Source organism: Oxyura jamaicensis, chromosome 2 (assembly GCF_011077185.1).
Source record: "Oxyura jamaicensis isolate SHBP4307 breed ruddy duck chromosome 2, BPBGC_Ojam_1.0, whole genome shotgun sequence".
In the NCBI taxonomy this organism is placed as follows: domain Eukaryota; kingdom Metazoa; phylum Chordata; class Aves; order Anseriformes; family Anatidae; genus Oxyura; species Oxyura jamaicensis.
In genome coordinates, this window is record NC_048894.1 from 4943868 (window position 1) to 4971709 (window position 27842).

The window sequence follows — 27842 nt, forward strand, 5'->3', positions numbered from 1 at the left end:
ATAAGTCTGAATGCGTGTCTTCATCTTGGGGTGAATCCTGCCCTTGGTTATGCTGCTGTGTTCAGCTGCAGGTGGAAGTTTGCTTTTGGGGCTGGTTTAGGCCACTTCTTCTCATGTCTATGAGAAGTTTGGTGTGTCCCCACTAATGCCCCTTTTCTACCCCATTAGGGTTTTATCCAGGCCAAAGGCTACTCTCCTTCTACCAACATTGAAGTGATCAACGATGGTGCAGAGTCAGCCATGTTCAAACAACTCTTCCAGAAGTGGACAGAAAAAGATGAAACACTAGGGCTTGGCAAGGTCTATACTGTTGGCAAAACTGGTGAGTATGTTTTCAGAGCCATGACTTACCCTGCATTTAACTTTGCTACCTGTGATAAGCTACCGCTGAGATAACATCATTCACATTAACTGTTCCCTGTCCTCAGCACTTTGAAAATCCAGTGCACATTCTTCTAATGTTCTGTATTTTCCACCTTCTTCAGTAGAAACAATGATTCAGCAATTGAACAATGTTCAAAACTGCTGGGGCTTTTTGAATAAACCAAACTGCCACTTATTCCAAATGTGAATGCTGGCAGAAGATCAATCTCATTTGAAAAAAAATGTGTGCAGAAAATTCACACTTGTAGAACTTCTTAATTTTCTATAGAGAGGGCTAATGATGAACCTGGTAAGGAAGTGTTGAACAACATTCTGCTTTCATTTACATTGGCATCCACCCAAGACCCTCCTGACGTCAATGGAATTATTCTGGAATTATTCTGTATTTACACCAGTGTAAATGGTACCCCCATTTATCATGCTGCTGCAGTGAATGTTGCAAAGCATTAACCCCAAAGAGTAAACACTGAAGAGAGAGATCTTCCTGACAGAGAGAAGTGACAGAGATGCTGAATGTCTCCATCAGTAATATCTTCAGAGATGCAAATGCTCTTCTTTTGCAAGTTCTTTTTCCCTGCTGTCCATAAATACTCTCTTTATCATGAGCTGAGGAACCATAGGCATTCTAGTTCTGAAAGCAACATTCAAAAAATGAGGGAAATATTTATAGATTTGGAAAACAATTATGAAATTTTGGTCATGAGATAACTTCTATTTTTATCTGCCGATCATCACAACTTTCCAGTAAAGTGCTATATGGGCAGTTGCCAGCCTGTAACAGATTGTCACTGGAGTGTGTGAGCTCTTGTATATCCCAAAATCAACATTTGCCTACTGCAGACCAAGTTTTTCTTACATGCATAATGATTGTGTGTGTGTGCACAAGGGTGATACGTAGGGTTTGTATGTTATTGTGCATTCACTGGGTTCTTGCTTTTATTCTGCTGGTGCATGCAGCCAAGGTGGAGCAGGTGAAGTTTGACACGACTCAGCTCCATGCCAGACCAGAGCTAGCTGCTGAGCAGAGAATGGTGGATGATGCCTCTGGGGACATTGAGGTGAGAGAGCTCCCTTGACTGACAGAGGATGCAACTATCAAAGTGTTTCCAAACTTCTCTGCCTTTTCACACACAGCAGCTGCATGAGCTGTCCCCGCTTGTCCTCCCCAAAGAAGCATGGTTGTGGCCAGAGCAATCTGCTTCCAAACTCCAACCAAGAAGCACTTAACTCTGGGGCACTTCTCCTCCAGCCCATGTCCACTAGAGCAAAGTAACCACCAAGCTGAACCCCCTCCAGCCATGTGCACAGGGCACAAGGCTGAATCAGGCAGCTCCCTTCTCACACTGTCCCCCAGTTCAGTCTGTATTACATGTGTCAGTGCAGAGCAGAGGCCACTATCCTTTTCTTGTGGCCTCCCATGGGAGACAGAACTGATTGATACATGGGCCATGGGTCTGAGAAGCTGCACCTCCACCTCCTGGAGGGCCACTGACTGTTCAGTTATGGCACATATATTATGACAGTCACCAGGTAGACATGACTTTGTCAGCAAGCATTTTAATCAAGCTGGGGGAAGGGTTGTCTTTCCAGATGAAGGCCTGAACTTCAGTGGTCTTTTGACAAAGGGGCTGTGCTCTGTCTTCACGTTGACTACACTGCTACTCACCAATATGTTTCTCACACTAGGTGTGGAGAATTGAGGACCTGCAGATGCAGCCAGTGAATCCCAAGACATATGGGCAGTTCTACGGAGGTGATTGCTACCTGGTCCTGTACACCTACCTGAGATCAGGCAGGCCTCACTATGTCCTCTACATGTGGCAGGTAGGTCAAACTGAAACAGAAGGGACTGTGTTGTGTCTGCTAGAAGCCTAAAACTCAAAGAAAGAGTTGCAAACAAAAACCCTAAGCAAAACATCCAGAAGAACTCATGTGCCCTTTCCTCATCAGTTGTCCACTTGGAAACATCCCAAGCTCTGCTTTGTAGGCTGCATGGACACTGAGCCCAAGTTAGCATCAGGCTGTGAGCCAGCAATGTCATATAGAAGTGGTGAAGGGTTATAGGACTCACAATGCTGAGGTTAAATTTTGTGGTCTTTCAGATTGTCCTTTAAGGCCTCAGCTCCTAGTGTCTAGTGAGTATATGAATACCAATAGCTCTGTTCTTTAAATTATAATTTACTCTCCTGGAATGCATGCTTTTCTCTAAAGCTTTGAAAATGTGATCCTAAAGGCTTCAAAAGAATGAAATAAATGAAATGTAAAAATCAAGTTTATTTTTAACTTTCATATTGTACACAGGGCTTTGGATTGGCAAGGTGTTACACTTTGCAGAGCTTTACACCTTTCCTCTCATCGTGTAGCCTGTTGCATCTTCTTCCCCAGGGTCGCCATGCCTCTGTGGATGAAATCACTGCCTGTGCCCTCAATGCCATTGAGCTGGACAAAAAGCATGGGGACGAAGCTGTGCAGGTGCGCGTGACCATGGGCAAGGAGCCAGCACACTTCCTGGCGATCTTCAAGGGCAAGCTGATCATTTACGAGGTAAAGTGGCTTTGTGTGCGTGGCCAGCGGAAGGTGAAAGCACCAGTGATGGATTGGTAGCAACAATGGAAATAGTCCAGAAAAATGGGCTGATATTCAGGAAGGGAGCCTGCCAGGTTGTGGTGGTTTTACCATGCTAGGCAGTTGAACACCACAACCGCTCTCTCACTCCCCCTCCTCAGATGAGGAGGGGAAGAAGTAAAGGAAAGAACAACTCATGGGTTGAGATAAGGATGATTTAATTAAAGGGAAATATATATATATATATTATTAAGGAAATATTATTATTAATTAAACAATTAATTAAACAATTCAACTAAAGGGAAAAAAGGGAAAGGGGAAGAGGGAGGGGGAAAGGGAATAACTAAACAAAACAAGTAAAGGCTATGTGGAAGTGCAGAGGAAAGAAATTACTCTACTTCCCACAAATGAGCGATGCTTGACCACGTCCTTGAAGCAGGGCCTCAACGCACGTAGCCAGTGTTCGGGAGGAGGACAGACGTTTTCGCAACGAGAGCCCACCCCCTCCCCCTCTTCTTCCTTTTTCCACCTTTTATTGCTGAGTGTGACATCATATGGTATGGAATATCCCTTTGGTTGGTTTAGGTCACCTGCCCTGCTGATGTTTCTTTCTCACTTTTTTGCCCACCCCCTAGGAGGGTCAGAGAGAGTCCTGATGCTGTGCCAGCACTTCTCAGCAGCAGACACAACACCGGTGTGATACCACTGCTGTTCTAGCTACAAGTGCAGAGCACAGCACTGTATGGGCTGCTGCAGGGAAAGTTAACATCCCAGCCAGACCCAGTACACAGGTCCGTATGGGCTGGCATGGGGAAGTGGTGGAATATTTCTAGCTCTTCCTTTGTGGGTACAAATGGAGCTATTGTTGCTGTAATGTGTTTTCAGCCCCCCCTCCCTTCCCCGCCTTTCACCCTACAGATCGGTAACTAAGACATAGAGGCGCTGATTCCCATTTCCACAGCCTTGAAGCAGACTCTGGTGTGGTAGGAACATCACAGGAATTAAACCTGAGTTTTCTATACTAACTTCCCAAGTTAGTGAGTAGGCTCAACACCACATGAGAAAATAGGGGAACAGTCCTGGACTGGCTTGGACTCAGCTCTCCACCCCTGAGCTCCAGTGTTAATGTTCTTTCCAATTCTATCCCAAAATATTTTGCAGTTGCAATAGGATGGTAGTATTGTAAATTACAGGTAACATAATCCTTCAGGCCTGCCTCCGGAGGGGTTCCTCCAAAACACCTAGCAAGCAGTTAACATGGTTTGAATTTTCCCTGCCTGAATTACATCACATTAACTTCTAACCCACTTCTCTTTGGGTGCCAACATGTCTGGTGGAGACACTGCAAATGGCTGGGAAAGAGGGGGATTGCCCTCAGCTCTCTGTGTTGGCTTAAAGCTTCCACAGTATATGCTCAGCTAAGGAGAGCACAGCTGGAAATCTGAGTCCAGCTGCCTTGCCCAGTTTACATGGCCAGTGCTTTGCGGATGCTAAGATCTGCTCAGCATCTTGACGGGAGCTGGTCAAGAAGCAGAATAACCAGGGAGCTATCTGTGAGTTACAACGTGTGTTTATTGTGGCCTGGAACCAGAACTTTTTGGATTTCCTCACCTGCTCTGTGCAGGCTCATGGTCTGTTGCTGTGTGGAGGGCTGACAGACCAAGTCTTCTTCCTCAAATTAGTTTTACCCTGGATTTGTACCCTCACCTCCCAGCATCATCTTTCCCTCTGTTGCTTTGCAGGGTGGCACAAGCCGGGCTCAGAAAAGCACGCCCGAGCCGGCGATCCGCCTCTTCCAGGTAAGGGGCACGAGCGAGATGAACACCAAGGCCACGGAAGTGCCAGCCCGGGCCTCCTCCCTCAACTCCAATGACGTCTTCCTGCTGGCCACCAACCAAGTCTGCTACCTGTGGTGTGGGAAGGTGAGTCCACCATGATCCCAGGGGAGGCAGCCCCAGGGAGATGAAATCGCTGATGTTGATCTTGAGTTTCCTGCCTCCACTGAGCCGTGGAGGTGTAGCCTTGGGCACAGAGCCCATTAATTTCAATGGAAGAAGGTGAACCCAGGAGAAGGCTTTCTGGAGGATTAGCAGTAACACAGCCCTCTCTCTTCAGAAGTAACCCACCTTTGGGTTCACCTCACCTCATTTTACGTGTTCATACAGCTTACACCTGAATAAAGCACCCCAAGCTATCCAATTGTAAGAAACTAGTAAGATTTGGGCATGCTCATTTAACCTCTTCTAGTCTGCTTCAGGATGAGATGAGTTGTGCCTCAGATGCTATTGACTGCAATGATTGTCGCTTCAATGACTAGAAATAGATTCTTAGTGACCAGCTCAGATGAGACCCTCAAAAGCATTGAAGCAGGTCTAAAACTCGCTGGAGCAGTGAGGGGATCAGTGCGGGCCCACTGATAAGTTTCCCCAGTCTGCCACTAACTCAGCCTCAATATTCTGTCCTGAACCCAGGGCTGCAGTGGAGATGAGAGGGAGATGGCAAAGATGGTGGCTGACATCGTCTCCAGACGGGACAAGCTCACCATTTTGGAGGGACAAGAGCCAGCAGAGTTCTGGGAAGCATTGGGAGGCAAAGCCCCTTACGCCAGTGAAAAGAGGTAATAGTGACCGGGTTGTTCCTCTGGGCTTGGCCAGGGAACATTAAGTAAAAGATCAAACCTTTTCAGGAAGGTGGGTAAGCACTTTGATTACACACCTCACCAAAGAGAGAGAGCACTAGATCAGAATATTCCCAAAAGCTTGGTTTCACACAATCAGAAATTGGACCCAGATGACTCTGGTCTTGGTTTTGGGTATTGGGTTGGATGGACTTCCCCACCGTAAATCCATCTCATGGTTTGTCGTAAGAGTTACGTGACCCACATCCTCCATTTCCAGACATTACTGGCCTTATTGGCAGCCCCAAAAGATTCACAAAACTGAACTGGCATTTGAACAACCTGGAATTCTCCAGAGACATGTTCCTTTTCAACCAAGTGATCTGATGTGGCTTTCACAAGGCACCAGGCTCTTCCCCACAAGGAGGGAAGGGTACTTCTGCCTTTGCCTTTGGGTGGAAAAAGTTACCTTTAAAAATACTAAAAATGTTCCAAGTATCTTGTGTGAACTGACATTGCTGAATTTCAGGCCCTCTGACAAGTGCTGCCATGTTTCCATCTCATCGTGCATGGTCATGACTAGTAGTGGCAGGGCCCAGCCGTAAACCACAGGGGAAAGGTTTCCATCTTGCTTTTTCTTTCCTTGCCATGCATGAGGAAGGTTTCAAGAGCAGATCACACATTACCAACCTCGCCTCTTTGAGTGCTCCAACCAGACGGGGCGGTTCATCATGACAGAAGTGGTGGGCTTCTGCCAGGAAGACTTGGACGAAGACGATGTCATGCTGCTAGACACTTGGGAAGAGGTCAGCACAGAATCCCCTACCCTCCAGACATATTTTCAAACAGGTTATGGCTTAATTCATAAGAATCTGTCATTCAACACAAAAATGAGGGTCATATGTCTTCTGCCCTGTCTCTAAACACTTCCTGATGCCTGGTCAGACAAGCAGGGATATGTCTAATCCTTCTCACCCAGGTACAAAACACTTCAGTGAGGCACTATTGTTAGCCTGTCTGAAAGTGGGAAAAAGAGGCACAGAAAGCAAAGCACTTTGGCCATGGTTGCTTAGTGTGTTCATTCATTGTGAGGAATGTAGGTCCTCCTAAACAAGATGGTTTCAGACACAGTCTAGAGACAGAAAATAGTTTTTCCTCCTTCCCTCTCCTCTACTAGGTGTTTTCGAAGGAGATTAAAAGCAGTCAGCTCCCATGTTTCTGGAAAGCAAGGGGCATACCCAAGCTTAGTGCAAATAACCTGGGGCCCGGGTTTTGGGGCCAAATTCATTCCCTCCTCTGGCCTGGCTTCCTTTTCTCCCTATTTTCTGAAATATTTATGCTTTGTGCCTGTCTCAGAAGCAAAATCCTTCTTGGTTGGGAGTAAATCTGAAATAAAAATCCCAGGTGGCTATTGGGAAACAACAGTTCCTGTCTTATCTTCACTTCATTTGTCAGGGGAGAACAAAGAGCTGTGTCTACACAGGGCCTAACTGCTCTCTGGTGTTCAATGCCTTCTCTCATTTCAGATTTTCCTTTGGGTTGGCAAAGCCTCCAACGCATATGAGAGGAATGAGGCAATTGCCTCGGCCAAGGAGTATCTCAAGACCCATCCAGCAGGGAGAGACTTGGCAACTCCAATAATACTGGTGAAGCAGGGTTGTGAACCCCTCAACTTCACAGGATGGTTCAATGCTTGGGACCCCTACAAATGGAGTGTAAGTTGCTGGGGTATGTGGAGCAAACCCTCCCTATGACCCTTCCCTCAGCAGCTTCTGTTCCCTCATCAGCAAAAAAGTACGTATTTGGTGAAATGGGCTTCTGCAAATAGAAGTAAATGTGCTTTAACTCATACCTGGTTTGTGTACAGCATGGTTGGATGGAGGAAGGACCAGTGCTCTCATCCATCCAGCCCATGCACCAGCTGGTCCAGCCTGCCCAGGAGCTCAGTGCTGCAGCAGAGTTTATTGGGAATAAAGGGCAACCCTGGGGGAGCTTCTGTGGTTAATAGACGTGGAATATCTCATGTGGAAGCAATCTTGCCAGGCTGCACCCAAATTCCTGCCACCCGATGGCACCTCTGTGCACAGTTTAGGAAAGGAGAAGCTGTAGGACGATGAGCAGCTGGGAAAAGTTGAGCTCCCAGGTGGTGTTCTCCCAGACCCCTCTGCAGTGGGCTGCCACTGATTGTCCCTTCTCTCTCCTGTATTTTCTACAAACATCATTGTTCAGCCCATTCACAAACAATCTCATCTTCTGGTTGCCCAAAGGGCTGTGAATAAATTCCACACTGGAGCCTGAGGGAGGACAGCCAGGGCAGTGGCTGAAAAGTACCCAGGGGACTTCACACAGCAGGAAATCTCATACAGAGAGATTTTTCTCCTGTAGCTGAATTTGCATCATCTTTCTTTGCAGTCTGTAAGGTGGTAGAAAGTCTGTCTTAGCAGCTGTATTTGCACAGATAAGACAGCAGCTCCCAGAGCACTGATCCTTAAAACAACGTTGATGCTTAGAACAAAGGTCAAAACTTGATTTTTCTGAAGAACTGATAAAAAAACAAGGGCACAACTTATAAAATGCATACATCTAAACGTATCCCCTCTAGGCAGTTTTAACAATGACAGACAAGCCATCCAAACTGCTGACATCCCAGAAACATCTGGTGTGTGTGTGTTCCTTTCTCAGTTTGGGGTCTAAATGTGTTTGTTCTGCAGTCCCTGCATTTATGTGGTTTGTTCTTGTTGGGGATCTATGCTGGATGGTGCTGCTAAGAACTGACATCTCCTGGCTGTTTAGGAAAACACAGTCATCAGCTTGCCAGTATATCTAGTATGTTTCTTTTATAGGAACTAATAGGTACTTGGTCACACATGACAATAAAAGAAGTCTGGGACTGAAAAATCTTTGAAAAATCTGTCGCTTTAGCTAAGTGAAACAGGGAAGTGAAAAAGAACAAAAAAAGAAATAAAGAAAAAGATAAAAAAAAGGAATAACATCTTATTCCAAATTTTCATGCATTGCAAGATGGGTTTAAAAATTAGAAGATATCAATCTAGCAGTAAATATGATTTCTCTTGATCTTCCTTCTGTTCTCTGAAGTCTTCAAATTTTCTTTTTTCACCTGTTAGTTTATAACTGCAGAGGCTAAAGTTCAGCTGTCTCTTTGTTTTCAAGTGGCAGCTCAGACTCTGGCTCAGTCTCCTGGTTCCAGGAGGTGGGAGTTAAAGGAGATACCTGCTGCCACCCCATTGAGCACCACTGGGCTTTAACATTCATATGAGCCCCTGACCCTGCTAGAGGACAGGAGCATGTGCTAATTAAAGGTGCCCTGTGCTTCTCATAACTCTCTTTACCTTTAGGATGGCAAGTCCTATGAAGAGATGAAGAACAGCTTAGGAGACATGTCGGCTATCTCTGAGATTACAGTGGTGAGTGGTTTCAATATTGTATGGGTGGGAAACACCTGCGTTTAAACACCACCACATCCCCCAGCCTACCATAGAATCATAGTATAATTAAGGTCAGAAAAATCAAGATCATCTGGTCCTACCATCCCCCTACCACCAATGTCACCACTAAACCCTGTCCCCAAGCACCACATCCAACCTTTCCTTGAACACCCCCAGGGACGGTGACACCACCACCTCCCTGGGCAACCCGTCCCAATACCTGACTGCTCCTTCTGAGAAGAAATGTCTCCTCAGTTCCAACCTGAACCTCCCCTGGCACAACTTGAGGCCATTCCCTCTGGTCCTATCACTGGTTACCTGTGAGCAGAGGCCGACCCCCAGCTCACCACAACTAACTGCTTGAAGAAGAAGCTGTAATGACCAGAGTGGGTGTGGGGACCTCAGGCTGTCAGGATCAGAGCCATGCTCCTCAGTGGAAAGCAGGGGGAGTTGTGGTTAATAACCCATAAATACACCCAGATCTCCTGGGCCTTTTCCTGTCCTGTAGAGGCACCTGTGGGCAGGAGACTGGTCAGCTGCTTTCTAAACTACACGTGCAAATGGAAGTGTGTGCAGCTAAAAGACTGTGAAACTAAGAGCTGCATGAACATTTTGCAGTGCTGTGGCCCCAAGACCCCAGAAATGGGGTCCCTGATCAAGAAGGGCACAGCCCAGTGGGAGATCCTACAGAGAGAGCACCAAGTCCCAACAGTCCCAAACACAATTTTCACATGGGATCAGTTCTGCTCTGGACAGTAGCAGGAGGAAGGCTGGAAGGATGTGGTAGGGGCTTTGAACAAGGAGAGCTGGCAGCACAGCGAAGGATACACAGCTAATTTAGAAGTTTCAGACATGGTAGATATTTAATCTTACTGTCCATGCTCCCACATGCATCCTCTCTCTGCCATTACCTTGAGGAAAATGAGACTACTTGAAGTATCTTCAGTTATTCCTAAGGGCTTTCAACATGGCTGTGCTTTTAACAGTCCTAACACCTGGATGTAATGTTGATGGAAGTGCTGGACTGATGTTTTAGTGTCGACTTTCTCCTTTATGCTTTGGCTCTCCAAAGCAGCAGACCAGCAGATAGTCTGTGCCAGGAGCAGTCCCTTCAGCCCCAGCAGAAAGACTCAGGGATAACTCCCAAGTTGCTCTGCTTCTCTTGACATCTTTTCCTCCATTTGGCAGGACCTTAACAACATCAGCCTGAGCAAGAAAACCCTCAGCATGACCAACTTGGCTGCTTCAAGTACAGCGAGTGCTTCCCCTGAGTATAAATCCCACTTCAACCACAACGACAGCAGCAGCTGCACCAACAGCAGCAGCTACAACAACGGCAGCCCTTTCCCAATGCCCAACGGCGAAGGAATTTACTCCCGGGAGGTGCTGATGAACAAGACCGTGGATGAACTTCCCGAAGGAGTGGATCCCACTAAAAAAGAGGTGACAGCACTGCTGGTTTGATGTCTTTGTAGCTGAACCTGGAACTTAGTTGCAGGCTAAGAGCACAAGCACCTTGGCCTATTAAATCCTACTTGAGGCTCAAGGAGATGCCAGCTGGACATGGAATTCTGTTGAAAAAGCAGAAGTTTCATGTGAGAGGAAACTGTGGTAGTTTTACTGTAGTTGAAATATTTTTTTTTCTTTTTTTTTTTTTTTACTGGAAGAAAAGTGAATTTTAAATAGTTAATTAAAAAAATATGTTCTAAAGGCAGCTCAGAATGAAGCCAGAAGGTGTGTTTTGCCTGGGCTGTAGGTTTTTATTTTCATTTGAAACTCCTTCCTGAAGGGATCTTGGTATTTTTTGTTTTTGTTTTTGTTTGTTTGTTGTCAGAAAGCTTACATTTCAGCAAAACCCACTGAGAAGGGCAGGGAGGAGTGCCATATTTCAGCCCCAAGATTTTGCCAACATCTGTAGCTGAGTGCAAGCAAGCTGGTGGGAGCCACCCAGGGGAATGTTTCACTCTGTTCTCTACAACCCATGTTTGATCAGTTTCTTGCCCCAGCAGACCTTCAGGCAAAGACCAGTGTCATAGCCAGATTTACATCTGGCCGGAGTACATCCGTGCAGCATGTGCTAACGGCTGTATTTCAGCTGGGCTGTACATGATTCCTTTCTTTTACTCAAAATGCTGGAGAAAACTCAATTTCCATGTCCCACAGGGTCTTCCTGAGTCCATTGTCTGAGTCCCTGTCTTTCCAGCAGTGGGAGTGAGCATCTCCAGTGGAATATTCGGGGGCAGTTAAGCCAGGGGGGGATGCTTTCACTGTGAATCTCTGCCTGATTGGAAGCACTCAAAACTCAGGCCAGCAGAATTTCTCTGAAGCAGCATTAATTGTCCTGGCCTCAGTATGATTAGCAGGGACCGAATTCCAACCAGAGCATGCTAAGCGTCAGAAACAGGGCATCTCTTTGGGCTGGTGGGCTTTTACTCCCCTGTTGCTTTGGGAAGCGGGATGAGAAACAGTTGCTGGGACACTCCATTTCCCAACACAAGGACAGACAGCAGGACAGGAGCTGTTTGCCTGGAGTCAGGGGGTGGCACGGTAAGGAAGGGGCACAGCTGACAGAGGTGTCCCAGACTTTGCAAAAGCCTGTGCTGACCTCTCCTTGCTCTCTCGTCCTGCTGCAGTACTATCTCTCTGATGCTGATTTCCACGATATCTTTGGGAAGTCCAAACATGAGTTCTACCAGATGCCCAAATGGAAGCAGCAGAATGAGAAGAAGCAGTGTGGACTCTTCTGAGCCTGCAGGGGCCACCCAGCATCCAGTGACTCTGGGACGAACCCTTGCCCTCTTAGGAGCTGCAGGGAGGACGTACAGACATTTGCTCAACGAACCCAACCCAACATCTCAATCAGGCCAAGCTCCAATGCAGTTATTCCAGCAGCCACTGTTCAGGGGATGGCTCCTTTCTCCCTGCAAATCCCCAAAACAAGGAGACAAAACCTTTTGCAGAATGGCTTTGCAGGATGTTTTTGCCTCTTTTGGACACTTTATTGCTGATAGCCATGAAGACAAGTGTGTGTCACAGCTGTGTTGTAGCCTCTTCTTTTCCTCTCCCTGTTGCAATTTGCCACATCCTCAAGGTCATGATCTTCCTTCATTTGGAGAAGTTTAAATTTAGGTGAGACAAGGGCCACTTGTAGCTGGTATATAAATTCTGGGTGGGAAGAGAAGGGGAAAGCCCTAGGGGTTAGGGAGGGAGCCTTAGGGTTAGGAAAAGGCAGTGGAGTATCCAGATGTGTGATGGGGCAGCCCATGGAGTATGTCTGGCCAGTTCAGCCCCTTCTCACCCTGCAGAAAAGCTACTCGTCATAAGCCAGCAAGGCTTATTGTAGACTAACATGCATAGCCTAATGCAGGTAAAACAAATTAAAAAATGGGTTGGGAAAAAAAATACATATTTAGAGTGTATTTATTAGCTAATCTATTTCAAGAAGATGACGAGATTAAAGGCTAGATGTAGCTGTTGATTTCAACTGCCCAAGACTGATTTTTTTTCCATTCAGACAACATCGCCAGTCCCACCTTGAGCATAACCAGGGTGAGCCTAGAAGTCCACCTGCCTGCAGACCAGAGCCTTGACAAAGCCGGGAGGGTTTGGGGTATGACCTGAGGCAGCGTGTGTCCCAGTGAAGGTTTTTCCAGGGCTCCATCCCTGTGATGTCCACGGACTGAGGGCACTAGGTTCACATTGTGAGCTCAGTCTGATTGGAGGGGACAGGGGGAAAAATGAGTGATCAGTGATGAAGGGATGCAGCTATGCACAAAAGAAGGAAACACATATCTTTTAAAACCTCAGAGATGTGGTTTTAAAGCTTTACTCTATTTCCAGCCTGATAGGTGATTCCAAATAAACAGCCAACAGCAGCACTGTAAGTGTCCTTTATCGGTGTGTGGGGTAGGATGGTGGTAGAAAAAAGCTCTGCAGGGCCACAGCTCCTTCAAACACCTGGTCTTTGATGGAATTTGGGATCTTCCTTGGAAAGAAGAGTCCTAAATGCCACAGTCAAGTCCATTTGTCTTCCAACGTACTCTGCTCCTCAAAGCCCCCGTTCCCAAGTTGTTCAGCCGGTGGCATGACTGCCCACCCCTGCTGCAGGGACGTGGGGCTGGAGCTGAGTAGCTGCCGATGGCTGTTGGTTGAGGAGCAGAGGGCTCTCATGCAGCACCCAGGAGGTCTGGAGGCACGGACCTACTGGTGGTGGGTTCTTCTGGACAGATCTTTGCATTTCAGAATTGGTGGTTACTTCATCTAAGCCACAACCACATCATTACCTCCATGCTCCCGCCACCACTTTGGCCCATTTCTGCTTGAGGGCCCAGCCCCAAACCCACAGAAACACCCATGCAGAGCAAGGTGAGAGTCAAGCAGAGACCCAGATCAGCCAAACTACCTGCGTGACTGCTCCTGTTGTGTTCACACTGGATATAATCAGTGCACATGATCCCTGTTCTAACACTACTGCCACGGCTGGAAGCTGCAGTCTACGTAAAATATTTCTATCGCCCTGCTGTGGCGTGCTCGTGCCAGCTCCCAAATTAACAAATTGTGTGTGCTACTTCATAAAACGCAGTGATTCCACCTATCAGCCCTGACTGGGGGCCTAATGAGCATCATGCAATCAACGAAGAGCAGTAGCAACCCAAACAGGTAAGGGGTTTTAAGCTGTTTTGCTACGTGTTGCTTTTTTTCCTCCTGTCATGATGCTCACCAGCAAATGGGACCAGAGCGGTCCTGCCAGGACTCAGAAACCAGCATGGTTATTTATTATTATTTTTAATATTATTGTTTTACAAATAATAGATCTCTGATATTCAGGCCTGCTGGAAGCTGCTGCTGCTCTCCTCTTCTCATGGGGAGAGTTGGTTTTACTCTCCGCCTCTGATTTATGAAGTTTCTCACCCGCAGCCTCCCTTTCATGCCACTTCCTGCTTTCGCTGCAGCGTCTGGTGGGTCATGGCCTGTGTCTGCTGGTCTTCTCACCAAATCTCTTCCCCAGAGTGAGGCTGAAACACTTCTCAGAAGCACAGCTTGGACATGAGGTCCCTCAGTAACAGCATGGACCACATCCCTTCCAGGGAGAGCAGACGTTGCAGCATTGGGCATCGTGCTCTGGTCCATCCCACCTCCACCTCAGCCCCTTTCCCGTGGGGCTGCAGGGAACAGACACATTTCCACTGATCCCTCTACCTATCCCATAAGGGATGTTGCCTTCCCACAGCTCTTGCCTATCTTCACAACAGGCAGAGGCAGCCTTGGCTTCCCCATGTAGTCCATCTAAGCCCACCCTGACCATGGATGGACAGTGAGGTCCTGCCCCTGCCTGCACATCTCCCCCAGCTCTCATCTCTCTCAGATCCTTAAAATAAGATGTTCAGAGCATCCTGGGGGCCTGGGTGGACCAAACTCAGGGTGTCTCTGAGCTAGAGCTAAGGATGCTCCAACCTTGGCTTCCAAATGTGCCTTCTGGTGCAATGTGCCCTCAGTGCCTTCTGCTGCTCTTGAACTCCTTCAACCACAGGTAATTAAGTCAATTTCAGCCTTTATGGTGTGGATATAATTCACATTTAATCTGGCAATGGTTTACAACATCACAGATTATTATAGTGAAGAGGAAAATCAATGTGTCTAGCATTACTGCAGCACAACAAACTCCAGGTTGGACTAAAAGAAGCCCGGTTTTGCAATGGGCTGAAGGATCACTAAATCCAAGCTATTTTGGACTCAGAAAAAGGCGGAGGATTGAATGGACTGGAATTTGTGTAAACAGAAATTAACTTCTTTGGTAGAAGCCCATTCTCTCCAATGCCAGCCACAAAAAACCAAAGCCCCAGAAAGACTGACAGCTTCAAGAAATTAAGCAGGTCTGTCTCCAAATTCATCCGTGTTGCATTCAAGTAAGTCAAAGAGGCAAATAGTGACTAGGAATTGGACTTTCCCAGATTTTTTTTGTACTTTTAATTGTCTAACATAGCGTTAGTAACATAGCTGGAACTGGAAAACATGTATTATTTTATCTCAACACTATTCACTTAACTCTGTAGTTGTGCTTGAAAAAAACACCTTTTGCCATAAATATTGGGTTGTTCAAAACGCTTTTGTCTGCTTATGCTAGGTTACCTCTACAGTGCACCTGGGACTGAGCTAACATTTAAAACCATTTCTACCGCCACTTCCTGCATTAAAAAGAGGTTTTGCTATAAAAACACAAAGTTTTACTGTGTTAAAAAAAAAAAAAAAAAAGAAAGAAAAAGAAAAAAGCCCTACTGTCAGTTCAGTGTATTTCCACTGTCATCGGCAAAAGACATTCTCTGAGGTCCCTTTGAGTGGATTTCACTTTGGGTTAGAGGGAAATCTGCCGTTCGGCAGCTTCTTTCTCCTTCACAGGGTAAGAGCCAGGCTTTGAATGCAAAGCGACCTGGCTGGGAGCCAGGCACGCAGGCAGAGTAGTGTTCATGTATTTTTTATTATAATACAAAAGGAAAGTCAAGTTATATAATGTGGCCCTTTGTAGTGCAGCTTTCTTTTTAATCTGTAACAGAGAAGAGGAGAATTGTGTCCTCGTTTAGGACTTCAGATGGTGAAGGGTGTCTGACATCTGAAGCTGCAAGAAGTCACCTGGTATGTAGCCACTGCTTTCAGTGGATAAGGTGCATTTTTCTTGCGCGGATGTGGAGTGTTTTGTCCAGATGCTTGATGGAACCCACACCAAGAGCTGTAATTTGCTGAAAAGGAGTCCCTATCCCCTTGCTAAAAGCAGAATTGAAAATCACACTAAGTAAAATGAACTAAAAAACACAGCTGGATTGGTTGGACAGGTACAAAAGGATTAATCTCAACAGCAGCATTAGGATGTTTCCAGCACGCAGAAGGGAGAGAGTCGATGGCTATTTCAGATCAGGGCCCTGTGGGGCACCGTGTGCTGCTCCCCACTGGGGATTCGATGGGACCCTGGCATTGGCAGCTGACACACGCTGCGTTCCTTCTAGGGCTGTAACAAGGTCCACTACACCCTGAAAGAGCCAAGCTGCTAATCGTAGTCCTGGATATTGATGTAGACGAAGAGCGTGGAGGAGGAGTACGGGTCGCCGTTCTTGGTCAGAAGATGAATGTGGCGGTAACCTGGAAGCAGAGACACAGATGGAGAGTGGCCTTTAGTCCGGTTGGAAAAACATGTCCTAACATTTGCCAAGACCCTGCAATAACATTTCCCCATCTCTGAGAGCGCTTTGCTCCCTGAGCCCCACAGAACAAGTAGGTCGGATAGGCATGGCTTTGAGCATTGTTAACATAATGTGTCCAAGGCTACTGGGGACAAGGGCATCCCCTCCCAGGAGTCAGCGTGCGACAGCTGCTCAGTGAATCATTTATCATCTTGTCCAGACACCAGAGCAAGGACCCGTACTGACCCAAAGAGTTCTGGGCTCCGGACCTCTCATGAAGGACACTGGAGATACCCAAAGGTATCAGAGGGTGTGAGGAAAGGGAAGAGGGCCTTACCTTGCTTCAGACTAGTGAAGGGAACAGTATACTGCCCGATGAAGTCGTTCTTGGTTGACATGTCAAAGTCTTCCACCACAAAGCGGACCAGGGCAAGTGCAGGGATCTCTATGTCAAATGTAAACTCTTCATCCCACTTCGGGTTAAAGCCTGAGCAACAGAGACAAGGATGGAGATCAGAGCTGCTTGCAAACAAGGAGGAAGGTAGGAGATGCTCATGAGCAAGGATGCTGGTCAGAGATGTTTGCAAATAAGGATGGAGACTTGGCCTGACTGGGAACCTAACCTGACCCATGTCAGAGGTCTCAGGAGACGCCGAGACTTGTTCCCAGCTCTGACACTGAATTGCTGCCTGGTATTAATTAATAAATACTTCAGCTTAGGCTGCTCAGTGCAGGCCTCAGCACCACACCCCCAGAAGGCAGCAGGGGGCAGGATGGGGCTGAACTCAGCCCTGCTCCAAAGGCTCTCGCTGGCTGATACATGGATGTCCTGGATTGCTGTTGGACCAGCAGAAAACTTTTACAGCCCCAGACCACGGGGAAGCAGAGAGAACTGTGCTTTTGTGTTATGACAGCTTTCTGGGGCCTTATGTCTAAGTATCTTGTGATCCAGACTCACAAAACAAACAAAACAATGACAGCCTGATCAAATGAGAGACAAAAAGCAAGCGCAGTGCTCTCTCACTAGGTCACTGCAGGTGCCCTCTGCAGTTTCAACAAACCACTCCCCAGAAACAAACAGGAGAAGAGGACATCCTGTTTGAAATCCCACTGCCATCGGCACAGCCTGTGCGCAGCCAAAGCCCCAGGACAGCAAAACATCAGTTCAAGTCTGCCGGTCCTGGAGGGTCTGTGGATGACTCGGCAGGAGGTCTTTCAGCTGGCCCTGAAGGTGCTTGGTGAGTGGGCAGCGCCATAGCAATATACTTGGGCTGGGCTGTTGCACTTTATTCATAATTTTGGGGCTACTCTCCCTTCAGCACCCCTTGAGCCCCCTTCCAGCATCTCTCCAGCACCCCTCCAGGCAGGTGTGGGTTGGCCATGGAGGTGTGCTAAGCAGCCCTGAGGAATAGGCCTGGCAGGTCTAAAATGTTCCTTACACAGCCTCCACTTGAGACGTTCTGAAAATCATTGTAGGCAAAGGAAATGACCATGAGCTTTAGGAGCCAGGCCAGATTTACTCCAACAGGAAAGGAGGAAAAGGGAAACAATGTTAGCAGAGAGGAAAATATGCATTGCCTTTCTAGTGCTTGGCTTTTACTTCACGCAAAAAAACGGTGTGTGCGTGTGTCTGTGTGTACCTATGTGTTTGGAGGAGGGTGAGGTCTGATTTCTCAGACTCCTACCTACTGCCTTGGTTATTCCCACAGAAGAGAGGGCTGAACTTGCCCTCTGCTGTCTCTGAAGGCTGCAGTATTCAGACCCTCACTGCAAGGAGGGAAGCCACAGCCATGTTTGACAGATGAGAAATGGTCCAAAGGGAGGTGAAGTGTCTGTGAGACATCTGAGGTCAGTGCTGGGTATGGAAGGAGGCTCGCTCTTTGGAGCTGTGGGCTTACAACCTCCTTCCCTCACCTGCCACATTGCTGTGACATGCATTAATTTAACACAGGTGACACTCGGGCCCAAAGGATGAGCAGATGTAGTGTCCCTGCTTTGTGAGGAGGTTCTGAGCTTCAAGAGATGTAGCACAGACTCCTTTTGTGCAGACTGTGTTAGATATGAAAAGAGACTGAGAAAGCTCATGTTATTCATCCTGGAGAAGGATAAGGGGGTTATTATTGCCATCTTTCAGTTCCTCCTATTAAACAGATGAAGCCTGATTCTTCTTACACGTGCACAGCAAACACATGATGGGTAATGGGCACAAATCACAACAGGTGAATTTCTGATTAAGTATAGATCTTATTTCATTTTAAGTGAAAGACTGGATCACTTGCCCAGACAGCGTGGGCAATTTCCATCCTTCAGGATACTCAAAATCCATCTGGGCAATACATTGAACAACTTGAGTTAACTTAGGTCCTGCTTTGGACAAGGGTTGGAATGGACACCTACGGAGTCCCTTCCAACCTCACTCTTTCATGAGTTTGTGGCTCTTTCAAAATAAAATCAGCCTCACGAGAGGCCTTTTCTGGGAAGATCTTGATGTGAACCTTTGTGTCCCAGGTCAGATCCAACCACATGGAGGCAAGAGCACTTCCAAGGCTCTGGGTCTGCAGATTTGGCAGCCAACCTCAAAACAATTCACCTGGCTGATATTTTACAGGTAATTTCTATCTCCAAACACCTCAGACAGAGAAGAGATGGAAGAACCCCTGAAAGACATGCACTATAGGGACAGTCTGTGGGGCTAGCTATATAACCAGGGTAAGTACACCAACAGCATCTGATGGATCTGCTTAGTGTGAGCAAGCTTGGGTGCAGCTAGGCAGGCCTGGCCACAGGGCAGCAGGTCTTGAGGAACACACTGCTACACAAAACCAAAGAATTACTGCCCCAGGGGTCACAGCATGAAAGAAAAACCCTTACCATTGTTTTCAATGACTCTGGTCTGCTTCTTGTTGTTATCCTGTTGGACGCCATGGATCTCAATCGTTACCTTGGGATCAACAATGGAGTTTTTGCTTTTGTTTACCTTGGGCAGCTGCTGACCAGAGATGATCTGTGGAGGAAACAGAGGAGAAGGTCACAATATCGGTAGGAGAGGGGGTTCCCTGACAAACACCCCTCTCCTTCTCCAGGAACACAGGACCTGTTGCTGGTGTTGGTCTTTCAGAGCCAACACTGTGACATTCTTCAGAGGAAGCTGTCATGAGCTAAAGCAGCTAATAAATGCTGGTGCAGTGCAGCCAGCTGGTCCAGTTCAGGGAAAAGTCAACTTCTCTCTTTCCCCAAAGTGATTGGATGATACTTGGAACAGTGACTGTTGTCTGCCTGTCTATAAAATGCCTGTGTGTTCCTGTAGGGTGAGTACTGCCGTTAACCTTTCCTGTTGCCAAACATTAAACGTGTGAGCGAGTCCCTGGAGGATGAGAGCCCATGCAGGACTGAAGCAGAGACACTGGCAGTGGGAAATAAGTAGGGCTATGATAGCATTGCCCATGTGGGACCAGCAGAAGGTACAACCTATACCCCCCCAAAAATGGATGCTACTAAGATAAGTTTCCGACTTCTATTCTTACTTTAAGCAGAAGCTTCTTCTTTGTCCCCCATGTTCCTTCTGTGATGGATTTTGGATTGAATTTGGTTTGCTCATCCCGGAGGAATTCCGGCTTTAAGACATACCCAGAAAACCCATTGTCCTGGAACCGACCCTGGTAGACATCCATTTCTGTGCCTGCTGTCTGGAAATTTAGGGCAACTGCAACATAAACAAATAAATTCAGTCACTTTCAGGTAAATCAATGAGAGTATACCAGTTCTGTTCACATGAAATTACATTTCATGGACATAAACATTGACTTTTCCATGCTCCAAAGATCAGTGATAAACTCTGACCCCCCAAAGTCTGCTTTCCCTGAGGATTTCTTCCGTTCAGAGATGTTAGACGCAGAAGGAGCCATGGTAGCTATTTCAGTTTTCTTCCTACCTACCACAGGATCAAAAAATGACCTGCAATGAATTAATGTCACCTGGATGAACAACTGTCTTTCACATAAACCCATTCATGAAGCCACAGATCATTCTCAGAATGTTTCTCTAGCTACTTAGCCTCATTATAAAACCTCTTTTCCAGCCCGAATACACCTATTTCCATTTGCCACCCTCAGGGGCCTCTATTGGTTGCACAACAGAGCTCCTCACTGTCTGAAAACCTTATGCAGTCCACTACAGAAGCTGTGATCAAATCACCTCTTCATCGTCCTTTGCCCAAAATAGATCAAACCTCACAGTTCTCCTAACACCAGGCAGATTTCCTGTATCCTTTCTAATTTGCCCCTATCTTTTTAAAAGCTTTGATGTCAAATCTGGAAGAAGTCTCTGTGAACAGTTTCATTAATACCACAAAGGGAGGGCACATGGATCCCAGAGCCTGCTCAATATTCCTCTGATTTCCCCAAGGTGATGCTAACCTCTTTAGCCACTTCTAAAGAAGCCCACCTTTTTCCTGGGCCTTGGTCCTACATACACTGCACCAGGTTTTCTGAATGAAAGCTACAAGATAATTCACTTAGCAGGCTGCTAGACCTTTTCATCACATCTCCGAAACATGAATATGCCATCAGGACTTCAGTGTCCCAGGAGCAGACTAGAGGCACTGCTTTGACTACTAGAAAGAGCTCAGGCCACAGCTTGTCCCTTATGGTTACAGCCCTCCTCTAGTGCTTGAGAGATCTGAGTTTGATTTCCAGCTCTGCCACAGATTTCAGTATGCTTTTTGGTAAGCAACTGTATCTCCTGGCTCCTCTCTTCTTTGTTACACAGCAGGAACTGTGCTTCCCGCTAATTGCAAGGATGTGCATATTAAAATGCAGGAAAGGTTCTCCTAGTGGTTGCAAGAGCTGATCTCTGACCACGGAGCCTCTCTGCCTGCAAGTGGCTTGAGATTGCATGTCTATCTCAGTCAAAACCCCACCATGGCCAGGTCATGAACAGGGAATGGCCTCAAGTTGCACCAGGGGAGGTTCAGGTTGGAAATGAGGAGACATTTCTTCTCAGAAAGAGCAGTCAGGAATTGGCACGGGTTGCCCAGGGAGGTGGTGGTGTCACCATCCCTGGGGGTGTTCAAGAAAAGGTTGGACGTGGTGCTTAGGAACATGGCTTAGTGGGTGACATTGGTGGTAGGGGGATGGTTGGACCAGATGATCTTGGAGGGCTTTTCCAACCTGAATGATTCTGTGATTCTATGACCAACCCAGCCAGGCTGACCCTTTCTGAGCTCCCAGTTGCACCCACCGATCTGGCAGCCGACGTTCCACAAGTCGATAGGGTTGTAGTTGGAAGAATCTGTCCTCCACCCGGCAGGGTAGATCCGGCTCAGGTGCCTGATGTTGTGCTGAATAAAACTGTTTCCTTCAGGGAAAAAAAAAAAAAACAAGAAAATGTTCCTTTCAGTGATGGCCCTGCTTTTCCTTGATGCTGCTGTTTATAGTCCTTTTCTTTCTAGTGAGTCTGGCTGAATGTGAATGGCCTGCATTAAGTGACCTTCTTGGTGACAACCTGTGACATTAAGTTATTCCCACCATTTCTCAAAGTGACATGGATGGCCAAGGAGACCATGACCTACATCTCTGGGGATGCCTCCTCCTCACGTCTAACTGCCACTAGCTGTCACTTCATGGGGGACTGGAACAGAGGATGGCCTTCTGCCAGAATATACATACCAGACTCCTGGGCTAGTTTCAGAGCTTTGCTCTCCGTGAACGATGACATCTCATAGAAAGCCCGGGGGTGGCTGGGGTCCTCGAAGCCATTGAAATGAACACTCTTGCAGTAGACAACTGTGTCTGACAGCTCCTTGGCCAGCTTCAGGGTGTCACTCTAAAAGAAGGAGCAAGAGGTTTGTGGAGAACTGCTGCAGTCCTACTCAAAAGTAACAGTTATGTTTTGTCTAGGACCCCTGGGTCTTTTCTTTTCCACTGACTTCAGATAGAAAGGATGCCCTTGATGACTTGAGGCTCCCCTATGCAGAGTGTTAAAGGGGCAGACTGCCCTTGCTATGTCCTTTGCCCTGCATGCAGAGTGCTAATCCCTCCTCTTCAGTAAGGTAACACTACTGGCACGTTTCACCAGCCCATACTAGCCTGTCCAGCGATATCACTGACTTCCCAAGTGCCACCACCATGAATATTTCACTTCATCTGGGTTGTACCTCCTGCATTCATTCACGCACCATTATGTGAATGACTATTTCACCTTGGCTATTACAGCTCACAGCTGATTAGGGATATAAACACAGACAGAACCTATTCAGGCTGTATTGGTGAGCTAAGAGAGGATTTCATGTAGCAGATGCTTTGCTGTCCCAGCACCCCTTGTTGCATGATGTCCTCCAGATGAAATCTCTCACTTTTTGTTGGTGGGAGACCCTTTCTGCTGCTTTCTGCATTATCATTTGTAATTCAGCATCAGTGGCTGTCACCAGCTGCTAAACCTTACAACTGAGCCTTAGCAATGAACTGGTCTGAACATACTGTCCTGGTGCCACGAATGCAAACCTGGAAACAGAGAAAAGGGAAAGATTTTTTGGCACCCCCAGACCTTGGGCTTTTTTATCTTCGCTTAGGAAGTTCTCACAATGCTTTGATGCCAACTACTCCACAGCCGTGATGCAAGGGTGAAGTGGGAGTCACCGGCTCCCACCAAAGGCAAGAAAAGAAAATGACAGTCTTCACAATTATACACACTGTTGACTACAGATCAGAGAAAGAAATAAAACCCTCAAACGGTGGGCATATCAGCAAGGGAAAGAATACCTCAGACCAGATTCAGAGGCAATGTCAATCCACTTTGTCATCAGTGGGACTGAATGCATTTATGTCACCTTTAGACCTGGTCTGTAAGGGATATGGCCTTTATGTCCTTCACAATGGCCTGCAGTCTGGAAAAATAAATGTCCTCACGTGAGGGAGCAAAACGCTTGCTTGGTAACTGAGCAAGGACCAGGATCCTTGGCTCCAGTGGTTTCACCCTACCATATCCCCAGCTGCACAGCTGAAACCACACTGAAAACTGCTTTAGCTGCGAACATATCAAAAGTATATTTCTATTGTTTTGGTTTGTTTGTTTTTTCAGGCATGGTACACAGCACAGCTACAACGTCATTTGCCAACATAAGGCCTGGGATTGGCTAACAAGACCAGACCTCCTGATGTAGGATTTCAAAGCCTTCTGCAATACACGAAGATCTAATTTATAGCTTTTCTGCCTCTCCAGGTCTGCCCCTTTCAGGGATTCAGTTACTTTTTTTTTTTTTTTTTTACTTACCTTCCCTTTCTGCTGCACCTCTGTCTTTACAGATTCATCTTCTATTTCAGCTGCTTCATCTTCATCAGAGACATCCTCAGCCTCCAGGTTGTTGTTCCCATTTGTGGGGTCCTCCAGTCTGCTCAGCTTCTTGCCTTTCACAAGGATCTTCCCTTTCAGTTGCTGCATAAAGAGAAGTAGACAAAATAGCTGGCGATTAGCAGACATGGCATCAGAATACGTAAGGGATCTCGCAGGTGAAGAGCTAGGGTACTGACACACTAAGAGCTCCCAAACCAGACCCTTCTTAGATACCTCCTTCTGTAAGGACCTCCTCCTGACACTACAACCACAGTCAACGCAAATAATAAACCAGCAGCACGTGCCAACATATCACAGCTGGCTGCTGAGCTAATCCAAGGAACATTTTTCTTGTGCCAAATCACAGCCTCTTTCAAAGTTCACATAAAAGCATCAGGTGAAGGAACACACCAGAAGCACACAGTTGCTCACAGACCACCATACCACTGACATGACCCAGTTCTTGTGCAAGCTCAGACTGTGGGAGGAAAGCTGAAGCCTGGAGAGGGCTGACTGAACCAAAATGGTGCTGCAGCAATACTGGCAGCAGGGAGCAGTAGTATTGCCTGGATGCAATCTCCAAGTGAATGGGTTACATCTCAAAAATCAATTAATTCAGCCCAGGAGCAGCCCTAGGTTCTGCTGCTTCCAGTAAGGTCAGTGGGAGATTTGCTGCCACATGTGTGGTACTGCTGGCTACGGAGGGTGCTACTTATTCCAGGAAAAAAGCAGTCTCAGGTTTAGCCAATGCATTCCCTTTACTTGTGTAGCATGGCCCCTCTTCCTCAGCAACATCCTATAGTTGCCCCTTCCACATCTGCAAAAGCAACAAGCCCCACTGTTCTCAAATGACAGGCCTGTGGAAAACCAAGGATCTTTTTAAAAACAACACAGGCATTTTCAAAGAACGCTATTCCCCTTCTGTGGGCGCAAGCAAATTGCATCGTGTCTCCGCAAAGATCAGCCCAGCTCCTCATGGACCAGCTACGCCGTGGATGAAACTTGGTTTGAGCTGAAATTTGGCACGGGCACCTGAGGCAGCTGCCAAGAGCATTTTTCTTCATCTACCACAAATGATCTGTTTACACTGGGGCACTTTCCCTGTCATTCAAAAGCTGCACAGAGGCAGCTGGGAGGAATGTACCAGTTTCTGGAAATAAAAGGCCCAAAGCAGCATCCAGAACATAGCATCCTCCTCCTCCCCGTCCCCAGACCACCCTCCAGCCACCCTACTCCTCAGCCTTCTTCCAGGCTGTGTCCAGTCTATGCTTTGAGTGCCCCAGCCTGGAGGGGTTGCACTGGGGACAATTGTAGGGGGACACAGAGAAGTCCCTCTGGTCCTTCATGGGCTGCAGATAGCATCCTGCTATATACTATATTATTACCTGCCTCTGCTTTCTAATGTCCCATGAGAAAACTTACCGCCTCATCTCACAGTTCAGCAGTAGTGAACTCAGGACAAAATGTGTTTGGGGCAGGGGCTCGATTACCTTAGCCCTTTCCAAGCTTTTACAACTCTAAACAAAATGTGCCTGCAGAAGCTGCCAATGATAAACATTTCCCTCCCTCATTTACTGTGGATATTAGGAAGCAAAGTCCTGAATTTGAGTGCTTATCCCTGTACAAAGGTTTTAAATAAGCTGACAAACACAGACACAAACACTCACAAGCACTTGTTCCAACCCTCCCAGTTCCTCTTCATGTGGCATTAAGAATTTCTAGCCTGAGGGGAGAGACACTCAGCTCATCAGTTCAGCTCTGCTGAGCAGATCCCTTGTCTTTCGAAGAAGCATTAGCTGAAGTGCTCAATAAATACTCTCCAAGCAGGCCATAAAACTATCCCAATTGCCAGTGGCAAGCCCAAAGTTGAATATAACTTAGGAAAATGGGAAAAGCTACAAGGATGCAGGACTCCACTGAGAATGTACAGTGTAGTTGAATAAATGCAGCTCTTTCACTTCCTTATGTACCTTGTAAATCACGTTGCTTTCGTTCAAGTGGAGTTCCTGCTCCCTCATCTTTTCTCTGTCACGCCAAAGCAAGCTCAGCTCTGCATGTGAGATGGTTCTGACACACGGCTTTGCTCCCTTGGCAGTCCGTGATCTGGGGCATGGCAACTATCTCATGAAAGCACTGTTCTTTGTCAGGAGCAAAGCTGTTAAGAGCAGAGTTTAAAAGATCTACATTCATGGATCTATTTTACCTGAGGGCTTTCCTGCCCCTTCTAGCAACACAAAGGTCATGGCAAGATCTGATTTCCAGGCTTGGTCTCAGTGGAAGTGTCAGACTCTTAACAGAAACCACCTCTACAAACTTTCCATGGCTTCACACCTCCTTTAGAGTCAACAAATAGAACTAAACACTCCTAAGATGTGATTCACCTCGTCTATTTAGACAACCACTTAGGAGGAGGAGGACCACACCTCCAATACCCCTGGCTGTATTAACTAGCTCTCAAACGGAGCCCAAAGTGGCATGCTCAGGTACCTGGATATACTGGGGCTGAGAACTGCCACCTTAGAAGATATCCATCTCCCCAGACTTCTGAGAAGCTGAAAAATAAACAATCAGCAGCAAAGATTGGAGCAGCTCTTCCCTAAAACTCTGGCATTGACCTGAAGCTTTCCTGGAGCTTTTTTTGTAGCTTTTGGCCTTTTATCCTATAGGCCTTTAATTTATTATTGGGACCTAAAGACAGCAGCTTGGGGGAGGTACTTAGATGCTCTGTGTAGCCCAATACTCTGTTCCTAAATGGGACCTAATAAATCAGATGCCTGCCTTGGGCTGCACTGTGAATTGTTAGTGTGAATACAAGCTGTGTTGATCTTTTAATTACTGGCATTGCTCTGCGAACACACTTCGCAGCAATGCTTTGCCTGTTTTTTATTTACAGCCTTTCAGACCTCTTCCCAGTGGTGGATTCCACCCTTTTTCTAAGACAAAATACCTCGGGCTTCCTCATGCCAGCAGCACAAGGAAGTGGAAAATGCAAGGGGTTTCTGTTGTGTTTTTTTTTGTTGTTGTTGTTCTTAATGTTTCAGTTTCAATGTATTTTCCACAAACATACTCTCCTAGTTCACGTGGCAGGAAAGTGGAGGAAAAGTAACAGCGGAAAAAGGATATGTTTACTACATTGACATTTTTTCTCCCTTTAAACTAAATGGATCAGTCCCTCCACTGGAACGTATCAGCCCAGCTCCATTCACTAACGTAGACCTGGGCCCTTTTGTTCCAGCTGGGGCCACGTGTCCATCTGGGCAAGCAAAGCAGGAGATTAGACGAGCACAAGAATGGGAAAAACATCTTTGGGAAGCTGGGGTCATTCCCTTATACACACATATCACACATTGCTTTCCCTGGTGTTTCTCTTTTCTTTCTTCATATCATTCCTCTGGTCACAAGGCAGCGTTTTGAAAAGCCATCAGCAGCTTTCCTGATCCTACGCTGAAGATAAATAACAAGCCAACATGTAATGCTGAAGACTGATTTTCCAACCCAGTAACAGCCTGCGGAGACCTGTTTCCGTGCTGGGTGTAACCTCATCCTGGGAGAGTCACTTCTTAACTGGAGGCAACTTGTCTGTGCCAGTGCAAAGGTCCTGCTGAAGCAGCACTATTAAATATTATGATTCATCCTAATTTATTGTGCTGGTACCTAGGGATCAACCCAGATCAGCTTCCCTCTGCACTAGGCATTCTATCAAGTGAGGCACAGCACTCCCAAACAAAAGGGAAAAGTCAGAAAGGGAAAAACAGAGATAGATAACAAGTATAGAAGATATTTTGGGTGTCTTGTTTCCCTCCCCTTTCTCCCCTGCTGACTGTCAGCTTTATCCCACCCACAAACTGCTTCCAGCTCTGGCTAGGCATTCTCATCCAATTTTGGGAAAATTATTTCTTTTGCAAAGACAGGCAGTTTAAAAGAAACTGCATCTATTCACACACATAAAAGTCTGGTTCTGAAAAGTGCTTATGAGAGAAAAAAAGAAAGAAAACACTAACCCAAACTGTAGAAACAGATGAAAAGATTAACATTTTGGCTTCTTTTTCGGAAACAAAGTTTTTCTTTTTTATATACGAAGATTCCATTTCCACATATTTTTTTCTAATTGCCTAGTAATGACATCAGTGCAGTGGTACACTGTTAAGAGCTGTATATCTCCCCCGGAAGGGCTGCCCTGATTCACAGCCATCACAGTGGCACCTGTCCTGCACACAATCTTCCACCTCCCCTTGTCCCCCTAGGACATCTCCCCAGTAAGCCCATCCCCACTGCCATGCCACCCCAGGCTGTTCTCAGCGGAAGGGCATCTCACACTTGATCCAGTTT

General features: G+C 46.7%; 2 protein-coding genes across 5 annotated transcripts in view; one reads left to right on the forward strand and one right to left on the reverse strand.

Annotated features, from left to right (window-relative positions):
* The window catches only part of VILL (villin like), a 34042-nt gene extending 21546 nt beyond the window's left edge, over positions 1–12496 (forward strand). For all 3 annotated transcript variants that reach the window (XM_035317138.1, XM_035317139.1, XM_035317140.1), the window contains 11 exons: positions 169–322; positions 1342–1442; positions 2071–2208; positions 2770–2928; positions 4692–4871; positions 5421–5566; positions 6228–6372; positions 7093–7281; positions 8923–8991; positions 10201–10455; positions 11646–12496. In XM_035317138.1, coding sequence (XP_035173029.1) covers positions 169–322; positions 1342–1442; positions 2071–2208; positions 2770–2928; positions 4692–4871; positions 5421–5566; positions 6228–6372; positions 7093–7281; positions 8923–8991; positions 10201–10455; positions 11646–11759 — 1650 coding nt within the window. In that variant the 3' untranslated portion in view covers positions 11760–12496. The remainder of the gene's footprint in view (positions 1–168; positions 323–1341; positions 1443–2070; positions 2209–2769; positions 2929–4691; positions 4872–5420; positions 5567–6227; positions 6373–7092; positions 7282–8922; positions 8992–10200; positions 10456–11645) is intronic.
* Positions 12497–14567: 2071 nt separating this feature from the next.
* PLCD1 (phospholipase C delta 1) overlaps positions 14568–27842 on the reverse strand; it is a 54115-nt gene continuing 40840 nt past the window's right edge. For both annotated transcript variants that reach the window (XM_035317143.1, XM_035317142.1), the window contains exons 9-15: positions 23454–23615; positions 21851–22007; positions 21423–21539; positions 19709–19887; positions 19056–19188; positions 16522–16671; positions 14568–16143 (exon numbers count right to left, since the gene is read on the reverse strand). In XM_035317143.1, coding sequence (XP_035173034.1) covers positions 16052–16143; positions 16522–16671; positions 19056–19188; positions 19709–19887; positions 21423–21539; positions 21851–22007; positions 23454–23615 — 990 coding nt within the window. In that variant the 3' untranslated portion in view covers positions 14568–16051. The remainder of the gene's footprint in view (positions 16144–16521; positions 16672–19055; positions 19189–19708; positions 19888–21422; positions 21540–21850; positions 22008–23453; positions 23616–27842) is intronic.